This window comes from Anabrus simplex, chromosome 8 (genome assembly GCF_040414725.1).
Source record: "Anabrus simplex isolate iqAnaSimp1 chromosome 8, ASM4041472v1, whole genome shotgun sequence".
NCBI lineage: Eukaryota > Metazoa > Arthropoda > Insecta > Orthoptera > Tettigoniidae > Anabrus > Anabrus simplex.
Genome location: NC_090272.1, coordinates 37,236,627 through 37,250,842, shown reverse-complemented (window position 1 = coordinate 37,250,842; position 14,216 = coordinate 37,236,627). Strand labels below are relative to the sequence as shown.

At 38.9% G+C, this 14,216-nt stretch overlaps 1 protein-coding gene across 1 annotated transcript in view; it reads left to right on the top strand.

The window, feature by feature from the left end:
• Cand1 (Cullin-associated and neddylation-dissociated 1) overlaps positions 1–14,216 on the top strand; it is a 197,164-nt gene that overhangs the window by 34,286 nt on the left and 148,662 nt on the right. The window contains exon 6 of the mRNA XM_067153221.2: positions 9,159–9,321. Coding sequence (XP_067009322.1) covers positions 9,159–9,321 — 163 coding nt within the window. The remainder of the gene's footprint in view (positions 1–9,158; positions 9,322–14,216) is intronic.

The window sequence follows — 14,216 nt, the reverse complement described above, 5'->3', positions numbered from 1 at the left end:
AGGAAGGTTCAAGAACAGTTGGACGTGGTGAATGGGAAAATAGAAGAATGTGGGTTGGAAATAAGTGTAGAGAAGAGTAAAACCCTTGTTATGACTAGAGGGGAGAAAGAAGGGAAAGGTCAAATTAGACTTGCAGACAAGCCCCTGGAAGTAGTGGAAAAATTTAAATACCTGGGGAGTGAATTAATGGAGAATGCTCGACTGGATGCTGAAATTAGTAAGCTGGAAGCTGTTTCTATCATAGTGTAAGAAATATATTATGGGACAAAGATGTGCCAATGGAAGCAAAGGAAACTATGTACAAGATGTATTACGTACCCATAACTACTTACGGGGCAGAAACTTGGACAATAACAAAGAAGGATGAGAGTCGAATACAGGCAGCCGAAATGACGTTTTTGAGGAGTATGATACAGAAGAGTAGAAGAGACAAAATAAGGAATGAGAAAATCCGGGAAGAATTTGGAGTGGAAAAAAATGAATGATAGAATTGAGAAGAGCCGACTAAGATGGTTTGGGCACGTAAAGCGAATGAGTGACGAAAGAATGCCAAAAAAGGTGATGGAAATGCAAATGCAAGGAAGGAGAGGCCGTGGACGACCACGATTGAGATGGATGGACATAATCCAACACAGTATTATAGGAAGAAACCTGTAGTGGGACACAGTGTTGGAGGAGGAGTGGTGGAAAGACCGGAGAAAATGGAGAGGAACCATATTTGCCCCTACCTGGCTACAGCTGGATAAAGGGAAATGATGGTGATCTGGTGTCACATGCTCCAGGGTGCAGAGGGATGCCGCTCTTCCTGCAGTACCATCTTATGTCAGATACAGTAGAACCTTGATTATATGTTCCCGGAAACTTCATTTTCCCGTATTCATCATCATCATTTCCCGTTTCCAGCTTCCTGAGTCAGGTTGTGAATCAAGGACCTCCATCGCTGCGTGTCTCTCCACCAGTCTTCTCCTTTTCTAAGTACATCTTCTGGTTTTCGTCCCCTCTTCTCTATGCACTCCCCCACTGAATCTGTCCACCTCTTCCGGGATCTTCCTCGTGGTCTCTTTCCTGTTAACTTCTCTGGAAAACGTTTTTGGCACTCTCTCTTCTCCCATTCTCATATGCCCATACCACTTTAGCTTTGTTGTTTCTATCCTGTCTTGAAGTTTCAAGATTCCTGTCATTTTCCTTATTCTTCATTTCTAATTCTATTCTTTCTGGTCTTGCCCTCGATACCTCTTAGGAATTTCATCTCCGCTGCCTGTATTCCACTCTCCTCTCGTTTTGTTGTAGTCCATGATCCAGCTGCATAGGTAAGTATAGGTTCATATTAGGTTGAATCTAATACTTTCTTACATTTCTTCGGGACATCTTGGTTCCACAAAATACCCCTTACACTATGGTGGAAGCTGTTTGCTTGTTGTATTCTTTTCCCCATTTCCTCGGTTATCTTTCCATCTTCTGTGATCACACTTCCCAAGTACTTGAAACTTTTAACCACTTCCAGAATTTTATCATTCAGTTTTATCTTTCCTCTTCCTTCCTTCCCCTTGTCATCACTATTGTTTTACTTTTCTCTGTGCTTACTTTCATCCCAAATTTTTCTATCTCTTGATTCCATACATCTACTTGTTTTTGCACTTCCATTTCATCCTCAACCATATCACTATATCATCTGCAAACAACATGGCTTTTGTTGCCTGTCTTCCCAATCTCTGTTTATTGTTCTTATGAATTTTATCCATGACTATGATGAATACCGTATTTCACGGCATAATCGTCGCCACCGCGTAATCGTCGCATCCTGTATTTTCAATACAAAAATCGGACTTTAAACCTTTAATTACATAATCGTCGCACGTCCAAATTTTGTTCACTAATCTGGTTAAAAGGTAAATGGAACTGCAATGTAAGTTGCACATGAATGCGCAATTTAAATACGTGTATGGTTTATGGGTAATTTGGCAACACAGTCACGTTTGCGACATGTTGCACAACGTATAAATAAATAATACCGGTATATGTACGACGCATGGCTTACCGGTAGACTATCGGCAGTTTGACAACGTGGTCGCGAGACAGTGTACTATTTATTCACCACCTACATATTATGAGTTCCCATTTGAAATACGTAAGGCTGTAAGTTATCGCTTATCGGCAACGTCGCCAGGAAATACCGGCTAGGTAGGTTGAATGGACTTTGAACCAGCCCTCAGATACAGGTAAAATTCCCTGACCCGGCCGTGAATTGAACCCGAGGCCTCCGTGTAAGAGGCAAGCACGCTACCCCTACACCATGGGGCCGGCTCCTGTGTTATTGCGCACAAAGTGAAATCCAAGACGATAACGCAGATTTCCACGGAATTATTCAGCCGAATTATTTACGATGTCTCAGTTGTCATCGCTAGACTCTTATCTTACTACTATGTCATAAGTGTCCGGGCATGGGATGAAAACTTTTATCCAAGCAGTCAAGATAATTATTATCCAATGCATTAAAGTTTTATTTTATAAACTCGTCAGTAATGTAATGTAAAATCATCAATAACTGGGAAGAAATATTAACCTAATTACCGTATGTTTAAAAGAAATTGAAAAAAATGAATGTTTGTTACTGACGTCTCGGAATACAGTCAACTATACAGTAGATCTACACCGCGCTAGCTAGAGCTCCGGTTTGCGAGCTTTGTGCAAGCGCAGTAGTGTGTCGCAACCAACGTGCTAAACTGATAAATTGTTGCATGCTTCCTTGCTGCCTAACAGTATTGGCTGCTCTGGAATGGACAGATCACAGATGCATTTATTTGTTTCAGATTTACGTGATTACTGTAGACATGTGTGCGTGAGAATTTAAGTTTTTAATTTGTGTTTTGGGTGTTTGCAGAAATAATTTGTTTTAATAGTGAACAATTACGGAAAGTCATTTACATCGCAAAACATTAACGTGTGAAGCATTTATAAGCGATTATGGGTAAATATAGAAACTATTCTGCGGGCTTCAAGCTAAGCGTAATTGCCTTCGCTGAACAGCACGGGAACAGAGCTGCAGAAAGAAAATTTTCTGTGAGTGAAAAGTTGGTGCGTGACTGGCGGAAAGTAAAAAACAAGCTAAAAAGCACAAACCCTTCTAGACGCGCGTTTAGAGGTCCTAAAACAGGGAAGTTTCCTATAATTGACGAAGAAGTGTTTAGGTACGTCAGTGAAATACGTAACAATGGCTGCAGTGTATCATATGAAATCTTACAAATTAAGGGACAGGAGGTAGCGCGCAAACACAACATACCGGTAACTCAGTTTAAGGCGACTCGTGGGTGGATTAAGGGGTTCATGCGACGACACAATCTGTCAGTGCGAAGAACAACACTAAGCCAAAAGTTGCCTGCTGATTACACGGACAAGATTGTAAATTTTCACCGATTTGTCATACGTTTGCGCAAGGAAACTTCGTGCTTGCTTTCTCAAATCGGTAATGCCGATCAGACTCCAATCTTTTTTGATATGCCTCGCAACAGCACTATTGCGCTAAAAGGATCACGGAGTGTATTAATGAAAACCAGCGGTAGTGAGAAGTTGCGATGCACGGCAATGCTAGCCATTACAGCTGACGGGAGAAAGTTGCCGCCTTACATCATTTTCAAGAGGAAAACGATGCCTAAGAATATACAGTTTCCCCGTGGAATTCATGTACGAGTGCAACCAAAGGGTTGGATGGACGTAGAACTCATGCTGGACTGGGTTAAAACTGTGTGGAATAGAAGACCTGGTGCACTACTAAAACAACCAGCTCTGCTTGTTTTAGATAGTTTCCGAGGTCACCTCGTGAACGAAGTGAAGCAAATTCTCACTACAAATAAGACACGACAGATAGTCATTCCTGGTGGCCTAACATCTGCTTTGCAGCCACTAGACATATGTGTTAATAAACCCTTTAAAGACCACTTACGTCGATTTTACGAGTGGATGATGAGCGGCGATCAGCAATTGACGCCCGCCGGAAATATCAGGCGTCCACCGTTGGACTTGTTATGCTCGTGGGTAAAGAAGAGTTGGGATCTTATACCACCTGAACTAATCTCCAAGAGCTTCAAAAGGACTGGGATTTCGAATGCACTAGACGGTTCCGAAGATGACGCAGTGTGGCAGGGAGACGAAGAATCTGATACTGGTATTAACAGAGGCGAGGACGGCGCATCAGATAGCGAAACCTGCGATAGCGACACCGAAGATTTGGAATAAATTGCGTACCGGTAAGTCCGCATTTCACAACAAAGCGATAATTTTTTGCAAGTGTAATATTTTAACTTCAATACTCAAATTAATGACAAATTAACTTAATACGTTCATTTTTATTTTCAGGTTGGAAAAACGTTCGCCGAATTGTTGCGAAAAGTTATGAATTTTGTTTTAGACTATTTTAATTATTTTGATGTATAAACGCGAGTATTACGTGCATCTTAAATTTGTATCAAATACAATTTAGTTATAAATACATTTTTTGAGTAATACAAATACTGGTATTAAATATTCATCGTATAATGGTCGCACCCTACAATTTTTTTCGAAAATTTTGGTATAAAAAGTGCGACGATTATGCCGTGAAATACGGTAATATGGGGGAGAGTAAATTTCCCTGTCAGAGACCAGTTTCAACTTTAAACCATTTTGTTTTTCCTATACTAGTCTTCACACTACTAACACAGTTTTTGTACATAGCTTTTATCATTTGCACTTCCATTCTGTTAACTTGTTTTTTCTTTAATGTGTGCCATACCGACTGTCTGGGCGCACTGTCATAAGCTTTCTCAATGTCTATAAATGGCATCACTATGTCTTTTCCAAACTTCCATCTTTTCTCCATCATATGTCTTAACATAAAGATCAGGTCAAACGTTGATCTGTCTTTCCTAAAAACCATACTATTCTTCTATTTCTCCTTCTAGCTTCCTCCTCAGTCTTCTAATACTCTCTCAAATATCTTAGCTACATGGGCAACAAAGGTAATCCATCTGTAGTTATTACATTCCTTTTTATCACCTTTTTTTTAAATATCAGGATAATTAAACCCTTTCCCCACTCTTCTGGGATCTCTTTCTTCCTCCAGATTATTCTAAATAATCTATACATCCACTGTAGCCCTATTGGTCCTGCTGCTTTTTTCATTTCCATAGTTACTTCATCTACTCCTGCTGCTTTACCGCTCTTCATCTTTTGTATGGCTTCCTCTATCTCTAACAATGATATCTCCTTTTCTTGTTCTTCTTCTTTCCTCATTGTTTCTTCTTGCTCCTGTTCATCTACCAGTTCACTGTATTTAATATTTAGCAATTATGAGAAGTATTCTTCCCATCATTTTAGTATCTCATCTCTTTGTGTCAATATCTGCCCTGTTTCAGTTTTTACGAATTTTGTATCTTCCTCATTTTGTAAACTATTGCTCACCAAACCATTTTTTTTTTTTAAATGTTATTTGTTTGTGACGTCGACCTCTGCAGGTCTTTTGCCACTAATTTCACCATATGAGAGGAACCTGCGTGTAAGTGTAATTGTAGAAGTGTAAAGTGTTGAATGTGAGGAAAGGAACACCCAGTCCCCAGGCCAGGGATATTAATCATTTGCAATTAAAACCCCCTCACCCGGCCGGGAATCGAACCCGGGGCCGCTGGGTGACAGGCGGACGCGTTGCCCCCTACACCGCGGGGCCAGACTCGCCAAACCATACAAAACCTCTTTACTTCCCTTTATATCCTCGTGTAAAGTTTCTTTATTTTTCTTTCCCTTTTTTCTACTAACTTCGTTATTTCACCAAGTCTAATTTGGCTACCACCACTTTATGGTCTCCTTCGAAATCTGCTCTTGTCATTGCTGTCACATCTTCCAGTTGTCTACGTTTCTCCTTCTTCACCAGAATAAGATCAATCATTGTCTTTGTCTTTCTATATCCCTAACTATATCTAGTTATTTTTTGTGAGTTCTTTTTTCTAAACTACGTATTGCCAACATTTAATCCATTTCTTCTACAAAAATCTATTACCAAATCTCCTTGATCTTGGTTTCCATAACTATAGGGGCCAATTATCTCTTGTTTTCCCTGTCTGTCTGTTCCAACATGTGCATTCATGTCTCCCATTGTTAAACCTCTTTGTCTTCAGTACAACTTTCCAGTTCTTCTAGAAACTCTTCTAAACATTCATCTGCATTCTCTGATTGGGGTGCATAAACCTGTATAAACTCCTTGATTCCACTCTCAAGTCCAAGTCTAACTTTAATTATCCTGTCACTCTGGTCAATTTTGTCCACATATTGTGCTAGGTCTTCTCTCAATGTAACACCATCACCATTTGTTGCCATCTTTCCTCCACTCTAATATAATCTATACCCTTTCTTCAATTCTTTTTTACCTTTCCCCTTCCCTTTTGTCCCACTGATTCCCATCATTGCTATGTCTTTCTTCTCCATATACTCTATCAGTTCTTCTACCTTGCCATTCAACATCATGACATTGATGATACCGATTCTTGTGATGTCTGGTAGCCCAATTCTCACAGTTCCCCCAGAGCACCGGAAACTGCTCGTCACTTCAGGGTGATGCCCTAGCATTTTCCGAGGCCTCGATTCACTCGCACTCACTTTATAGGCTGTTTGTACGATGGGTTTGCCACTCCCAAAGACATTTTATTACAGTCTGCCAGGTTCAAATTAGGCTGCCTCTAATTTTTCATCAAGTTTCATAAACATTTGGAAGCACAGTGCCGGTCAGCATGTATGTTCTGCTGCTCTTCAAGAACTTGTTCCTGGCTTCATTTATGTGATTGATCCTCGACTTCTTCAGGATTTTGGGAACTTTCAACACGCAGTGCTTCATGAATTGCCACTGGTGAAAGATTTATACATCACCTATGGTTTCTTTCTGTGCATTGTTTTTTTATATTTTAAGTGATCGGCTGATGATGACCCGGAACAGTGGTCAAAACCAGCACCACTTGTAATCAACTAGGAATGTAACCTTACATTTATAATTCTACTTGTATTGAAAAGGTTGAACCATTATATATCTTACTTCAATTTAATTGTAAATTTATTGAAATGAAAGAAGTTTCCCGTGTAAAATTGAATATAAAGTATTGAGATTTTGAATTTGCGTACTGTAATTAATGTTTGATGCCTGTTTCACGGTCTAACTTGCCTGCCTCTCATCCGGAGGGCCCGGGTTCGATTCCCGGCCAGGTCAGGTTTTTTAAAGGGCTGGTTCCAGATCCACTCAGCCTACATGATTACCTTTAATTGAGGAGCTGTCTAATGGTGAGATGGCGACCCCAGTCTAGAGAGCCAGGAATAATGGCCGAGAGTATTCGTCACACTGACCGTGCGTCACCTCGTAATCTGCAGGCAAAGGACCATTGGGGCTGTAGTTTGGTTTGGTTTAGGAGTTTTTGTAAGATTGTTATTATAATACATATTTAATTTTTGTGATGTTTATTCAAATTGTTGATGGCTTTCATTCATTCCCGGATTTTCCGTTTTCCCATGTTGTACATTTTATTTTCATAGTCCCTCCAGAAAGGGAGAATCAAAGTTCCACTGTAAATAGAATACCCTAGGCCTAAGTATGGACTAAGACGTTCGAGGACAGTACTATTTAAGGCCATTCCACCTGCGTCGTAAATCAGCAATTTGCATATGTATCCAGTTTTAGATTCACTAACCATCCTCACCATAATTCTATACTTGGTTATTTCAGATGGATTGTACACTCGAAAACTCAACCGGCCTCTCCAAGCAAGCCTGCCTTCATCTAAAGCGATCTTTCGGTCGGGATTGTAAACGACTGAAAACTGATCTGAAAGTTTTCTGATATTGGTCTGATTTTATAGAGCCTGTCGGCACTGTTTTCATAGTTAATACTGTCACTAAAATGTAAAAACATCATAATACTTTCAAACCTGTTCCTGGACATAGTTTTGTAAAATACAGGTGTTGGAAACACAGGATCATCTGTCTGGTACATTTTTAAATCCGGTTTCTGAATAATTCTGGTAACTAACATCAAACCAATAAACTGTTTCATTTTGGTCATTGACACAGGTTTCCAAGTTTGATAAATTTAATATTTCGTGAATGGACGCAGTGCACTACTGATAACCTGCTGTGCGTATTAAGTTAGTCTGCTCACAAACATACTCAAACTATCACTGATAAAAATATTTACATTGTGTCTTCACTGCTTAGAATCTCTACATTTAGGCCTACATTTCCTAAAGACTCAGGTATTGGGGGAGAATAGCCCAGAGAGGTGTCAGAGAGAGGAGCACTGTCTGGTATTTCACCATTATCACACACTGTTGATTCGTCCTCATCACTTTTACTGTTTAAATCTGGGATGAGTTCATCTCCAGAATCATCATTACAAATCATTTCAACAGCTTCTTCAACAGATATAAACTTACTACTCGCTATACTGCATCTTGTTTGTGGCACTAACACAACAACACTGGAGTCAAGACCATGGGCTTGGAATGTGCCAGGAAAGAAAAATATTTATGCTAGATGAGTCAGGGCAGGAATTACTATTTTGACATGCGTTAAGAAGAAACTATGTTCCGTAGCACGGTTTTAAATATGAAATTTTTGCGCAAGTTCTTATCCTGTGTGCACTCTCGTAAAATATGACAAAATTAAAATCAGGCTCTAATAGTTCATCCCAGATGTTTTTAACACTTTTAATGTCATTTGTGTGTGTTTGTACATTTGCTTTTTAGATGTTAAATGTGTTTGTACAGTTTTGCATTAAGGCTGATGATGACCAGCTAAGGCCGTAACTAGTTCCTAGAGTAGAAATGTAATGTAAACATTGCATAATATAGTATTGAAAAGTTGGACCACTTCAACATAAGTTTAGTTATTATGATTCCGAATGTGATGAAGAACCTATCAAGCTGAGTAGTCCCAACCCTAAAGGGCTTTGGACCAGAATTTTTTTTTCTTAATGGAAGATTGCATGGTGTTTGTTAAATTGAAAGCAGCTGAGAACCTCTCCCTCTCATCTTCTAATCACATACATGTGTTCATATTATGCATAGTACCGTAATGCTCTTTTATCTTACAATGTAGGCTGATATAAGCAGAATGGGTTGTGAATGTTATCTTCGTTATTTGTTTTTCAGTCGTCAGGCTGGACATCGATTTGGCGAGCACATCGAACGAGTGATGCCCCTGATAGTCCAGTACAGCCGTGAGGAAGACGATGAACTAAGAGAATATTGTCTTCAAGCATTCGAGGCATTTGTTCATCGTTGTCCAAAGGAAATCACTCCACACATCAACACTGTATGTTATCTTTCTGTATCTTAGTCACTCTAGATGGGCATCTGTATAGCAGTGGGAGGGTGCTGTGAAATTATTTTAAAATTTATAATCCAGATGTTGGTTTCTATTGTGTGGTATTGATTTTTATTTAGTATATACCGTAGAACCTCTGTATAATGAAGATCTATGTAACGATAAATGTGCATTGTACGGCCTGGCAAATTTCTCATCCAAATAATGTTACTTGTTATTAATTAAAAGGTGTGTTATATGGGTTCCTTTCTTGTTCTCTCTCTTTCTCTCTTGAGTTGTACACCCTGTTGTAACGACATGACCTTATATGGATGTTGGAAAGCGACAAGCTGCTACTTGCAGATGGTGGCAGGTATAGCTATAAACCTGAGGATGGTAATTTCTGTGAATCGATGGAGGCGTAAAGTACCTTTAAAAATTTCCTGTCTTCTCAGTTACCTTCCAGGGCACAGATGTAATGTGGGTATGGCCTCAGTAAGTTTGGAAACAAAATTAGCAGCATTTAAATATTTGGATTTAAAAGTAGTAATCATATGTCCTCGGCTACAGTGTGCAGACATTTTAATTTGATGCTATCTGGCTGTCTGCTCGTCAGTTATGATGTTCTGTTTTACTATAGGCCTACTATGGGCTCTAAAGATTAGCAACTTACATGTATCACAGTTTAAAAATTCAGAAACATTTTGAATTCAGACAAATGTACGTGTTTGAATATTCTTCTCAGTCAGACAAGTCCGGAGACAGTTTGGTCTTCCATTCACAGAGAGAAGCACAGATCAATGTGCAAGTGGAAAGAATGCTGGTTTACCCCAACCGACCAGCTCAAGAGGTGGATAACAGAAACTGTCATTTCCTTTGAGCCAGAGCCTTCGATTTATGGTAGATAGGAATGATGTCTGGCCACAGTTACCTGCCATGGGGCGGAGTCGACTGTAGAACCTGTGACTCAAAGCAAATCATGTGCCGTGGACTCCTCTTGTTGTTCTTTATAGGTAGAGTTCGTCGTTTATAGCATTTAAAAATCAGAGATTTTGCGTTTTGATTTTCAAATTTAGCATTTTGTAGCATCTAAACATCTAAAATTTAGCGATTTGTAGCAAATTATTTCGCTTCTACCCATGGCTACCAGACAATAAAATAAATCGTTACCGTACTTTTAAACAGAACTACTACTCAACACCAATGTCAAGAATAACCGACTATGATCAAGGGTTCAACACACAAAGAGAATGAACGTGGTGCTTGAAAGTGTATTTGCTGTTTTGATAGACTGTTCCTTGCAGTGCTCTATAGCCAGTGAAAGAAATTCCACACATTGAATGATTTAACCCTTTGGCCTACTTGTGAAAGGAAATATTCCCTTACATACAATTTTTTTTTCGTCACTTTAACATAAATTTGATTAATCACATAGAATACACAAAGCAGAGTGAGCTTTTAGCTCGTCTCAGGAAACCAATGTTTTTGTTCGTAAGTATTACTGGTTTCAAGGGAAGCAGATAAATTAGCAAGAAATGTAGAGGCATAGGCATTGGTTTCCTTAGTAACGCGATCCCAGAACTGTGGGGTTAGAAATTCATTCTGTACGTCCGTTTTTTCGGATTATTACCCAACCCCCTCCCCACTATAGAGTGAATTTCAGAAACTGGTTTACATGTTACAGAAAGAGGTTTATTGTCAACAAGATCATAATTCCAAGTATCATTTTACTATACTTCTCACCGGGCGAGTTGGCCTTGCGGTTAGGAGCGCGCAGTTGTGAGCTCGCATCCGGGAGATAGTGGGTTCGAACCGCTCTGTCGGTAGCCCTGAAGATAGTTTTCCGTGGTTTCCCATTTTCACACTAAGGCCACGGCCACTTCCTTCCTATTCCTAGGCCTTTTCTATTCCATCGTCATCGTAAGACCTATCTGTTACAAGTGATTATTTTAATTTTGACCGTATTGAAAATCAATTATTAAATGTTGAACATTAAATAAGACCTATCTGTGTTGGTGCGACGTAAAAAAAAAAAAACAAAAAAAAAAAAAACAAACCAAACCTGACTTCTCACTCATTCTTGTTGCATTCTGGTTTTGTCACGTAGTTTCAATTGGCACTATATTCTCAGAACTGAAATCAGAATCACTTTCATCACTGTCAGTTGAAGAAGAAGTATTTTCACTCTCCAGAGAATCATTTCCACTTTCAACATCAGTATTTTCAAACCAGTTACGAATAAACTCGTCCATGTCGCGCTTGGATGCCGCCAAGATTGTTTACAACGAGCGGCAAAATGAGGTGCTTTTTTTTTCCGTATTTCAGCTCAGAGTTACTATTTACACAGAGAAAATGGCTTCAGGTATCATCTGACATCAATCGGGTAGCCTGCAAAACAAAGAGAATAAATCTCTCCAACCAGCTAATTGCGATAATGAACTTATAAATGTTCCATGCAGCAGGACGGAAGTGTCCGTCAAAGCATGTTACCGCTTTACGATCGCAATGGGCGCCGTAATAATTATTTCTCCTGAAATAAATAACAACATACAGTAGAAGTCCGTTATAGCGAGAATTCACAACAGCGAAAAATCTACTCGTTATAACGGATTGTCGTTATATCCGATTTTTGTATAAAAGTCGGAAAACCCTTCATGCACTTTGAAATCGGTATGAAACGGCAATCCGTTTGTTCAAAACTTGTGTTTCCGCAGATGATATCCACACTACGGCTTACTTGTTTGTTATTTTTCGTAATCCGACACTTCGTGTAAGTGTATGTTTAATTTCGTCTGAAAAAAATATAATGCCGTATTTCTCCGAATCCAAGATGAACCCCACTTTTTCCTTCAAAAAATTTAAATCAGGCTCAAAATGAAGTTTGTAAAATCATATGAATGCCTTGTTGTACAGTAGTACGTATTGACTTTCGTCATGCCGTATTTCTTTTTCTTTTTTGCGGCTGCACAATTATTCTTTATTTCCGCGGGTTTAAGGACCGTTAACTTAACATTGGCATCATAATACCGAAGAGAACTCGTTGAAAATTTTCCGGCAATATTTTTTCCATGCGCCGCTATAATACAACGATCCATCAGGAAATTACTCTTGCTGTCTATAAAACTGTTACTTTTACGCAGCGTCAAATATACCGGTAACCGGTTACCGCTACACGCACGCCTCGCTTGTCGAGTTCGACCCAATTCAGCGGCTAGCGATGTATAGGCCTAATCGCAAACGTTGAAAGTCAACGAACGATTTTATTGCGCCACGGTATGGGCATTCCGCCCTTGCGTTTTTCGTGCACATACCTCACAATTCCATCTTCGACTTATTTAAAGCGTCCTTGTTGCGGACCACTGTATGCATTTTTTTGTACAGTATGCATTTTTTTAAACTCTGTAATGGAGTTTGAATAACTACTCGCCATGGTACTATGTTGTCTCCATTACATTCATGAGTTCATATCATTTGTCTGCATCTCCGCGTGTTGAATATCGTGACTGTATGGCCTTTCCATTAATTGCTGATTGTGAGCCATCTAGTGGTGGATTTAGTACTAATTATTCGAAGTGACTAGTCGATGCTGCTATCTGGCCGCCAAAAGATAAGCATGCTCGGCCGTGAACGGTGGCTCTAACAATCAACGTGGGCAGTTGTTCTGATTCTTGGCTTTAAACTGGAAGACACGTTGAGCTAATCTCTGCTGGTTGTGCTTAAAGATACAAATTATCTTACTAGAAGGGAAGATGGTGTGGACATTTGACCCCGGTTGATGGATTCTCCATCTGGCATAAGTGCCGAAGATGTGGTTTGTTTTTTTTGAATGATTTAATTTCTCGTAAACACCGACCTCGTAAGTAGCTTCATTGGATGTCATGACTGTTTTAAGCTGAGGGACTAATCCTGTTATTTAATGATGTTAAGACGCTGAGTACTTAAGTCTACGATATGTGAGAATTGCTAAAAGTGATTTTTGGGTCATTTGTGATTTTTAAAAAATTTTAGAGTCTAAAACAGGTCATAGTCGTCAACTTGTAATGTGAAAATGTTTGGGGTTTCAATTTAATTTAAGAAGATAATTATATGTTAATTTTAGCTTCTGCATTCAGTTATATTAGGTTTCGTGCACGAAAGGAATAATTATGTTCAAGGAGCTCCGACAAGATGGTGTACGAATTAATTGTATAACCTTAAAAGCTTGGTTTTATTTCATTTCCTGTTTTAAAACATAATCAAATATTTATTATTTAAAATATTTTCAAGCCATTTCGGGCTATTAAAAGAAAAACTAGTGGCTTAAATGAAAGCTGATCTAATGACTAACTCGGTACATCGTGTTCTCATTTGATCATGGCGGTCGTCTTGTATAACACAGCTGTGTAATAGAATGCAAATGTGTTGAATCTGACATTTGAGTATCAGTTTATTATTGTGGTGGACATTCATCTGATTTGGAATTTTGCTTGCATGGGATGATTTCTGCTGTGTTTGACTTACTCTTTCGATTTTAGTTATCGTCTCTGGCCGATATTGGATTATTTTATCCTACTTCTGGATTTTATTGCACGTTCTTGTATTATTTCTTCGATTTCTGACATAGTGTGCTTCGAGGGTTCTTACTGTTTTCACGCAACCTTGAAAACCGAGATAGTCCATTAGATAGGTTTTCATTGCCCATATATGATGGTTGATTCAATTGTTTAATTTTCTATTGAACCACGTTTATTTATTATTCTAAAAAGGTTTCCTGTTTTCATTCAATAATTGTTGATGTAAAAATTTAATTTTCTACTGGGTTATTTTTTATTGATCTGAATAGTATTCAGTATTTATCGTATCATTAAATTTAAAAAAAGGATAATTTTGAGGTCGGTAAATTATAAATGTTTTGAATTATTAAA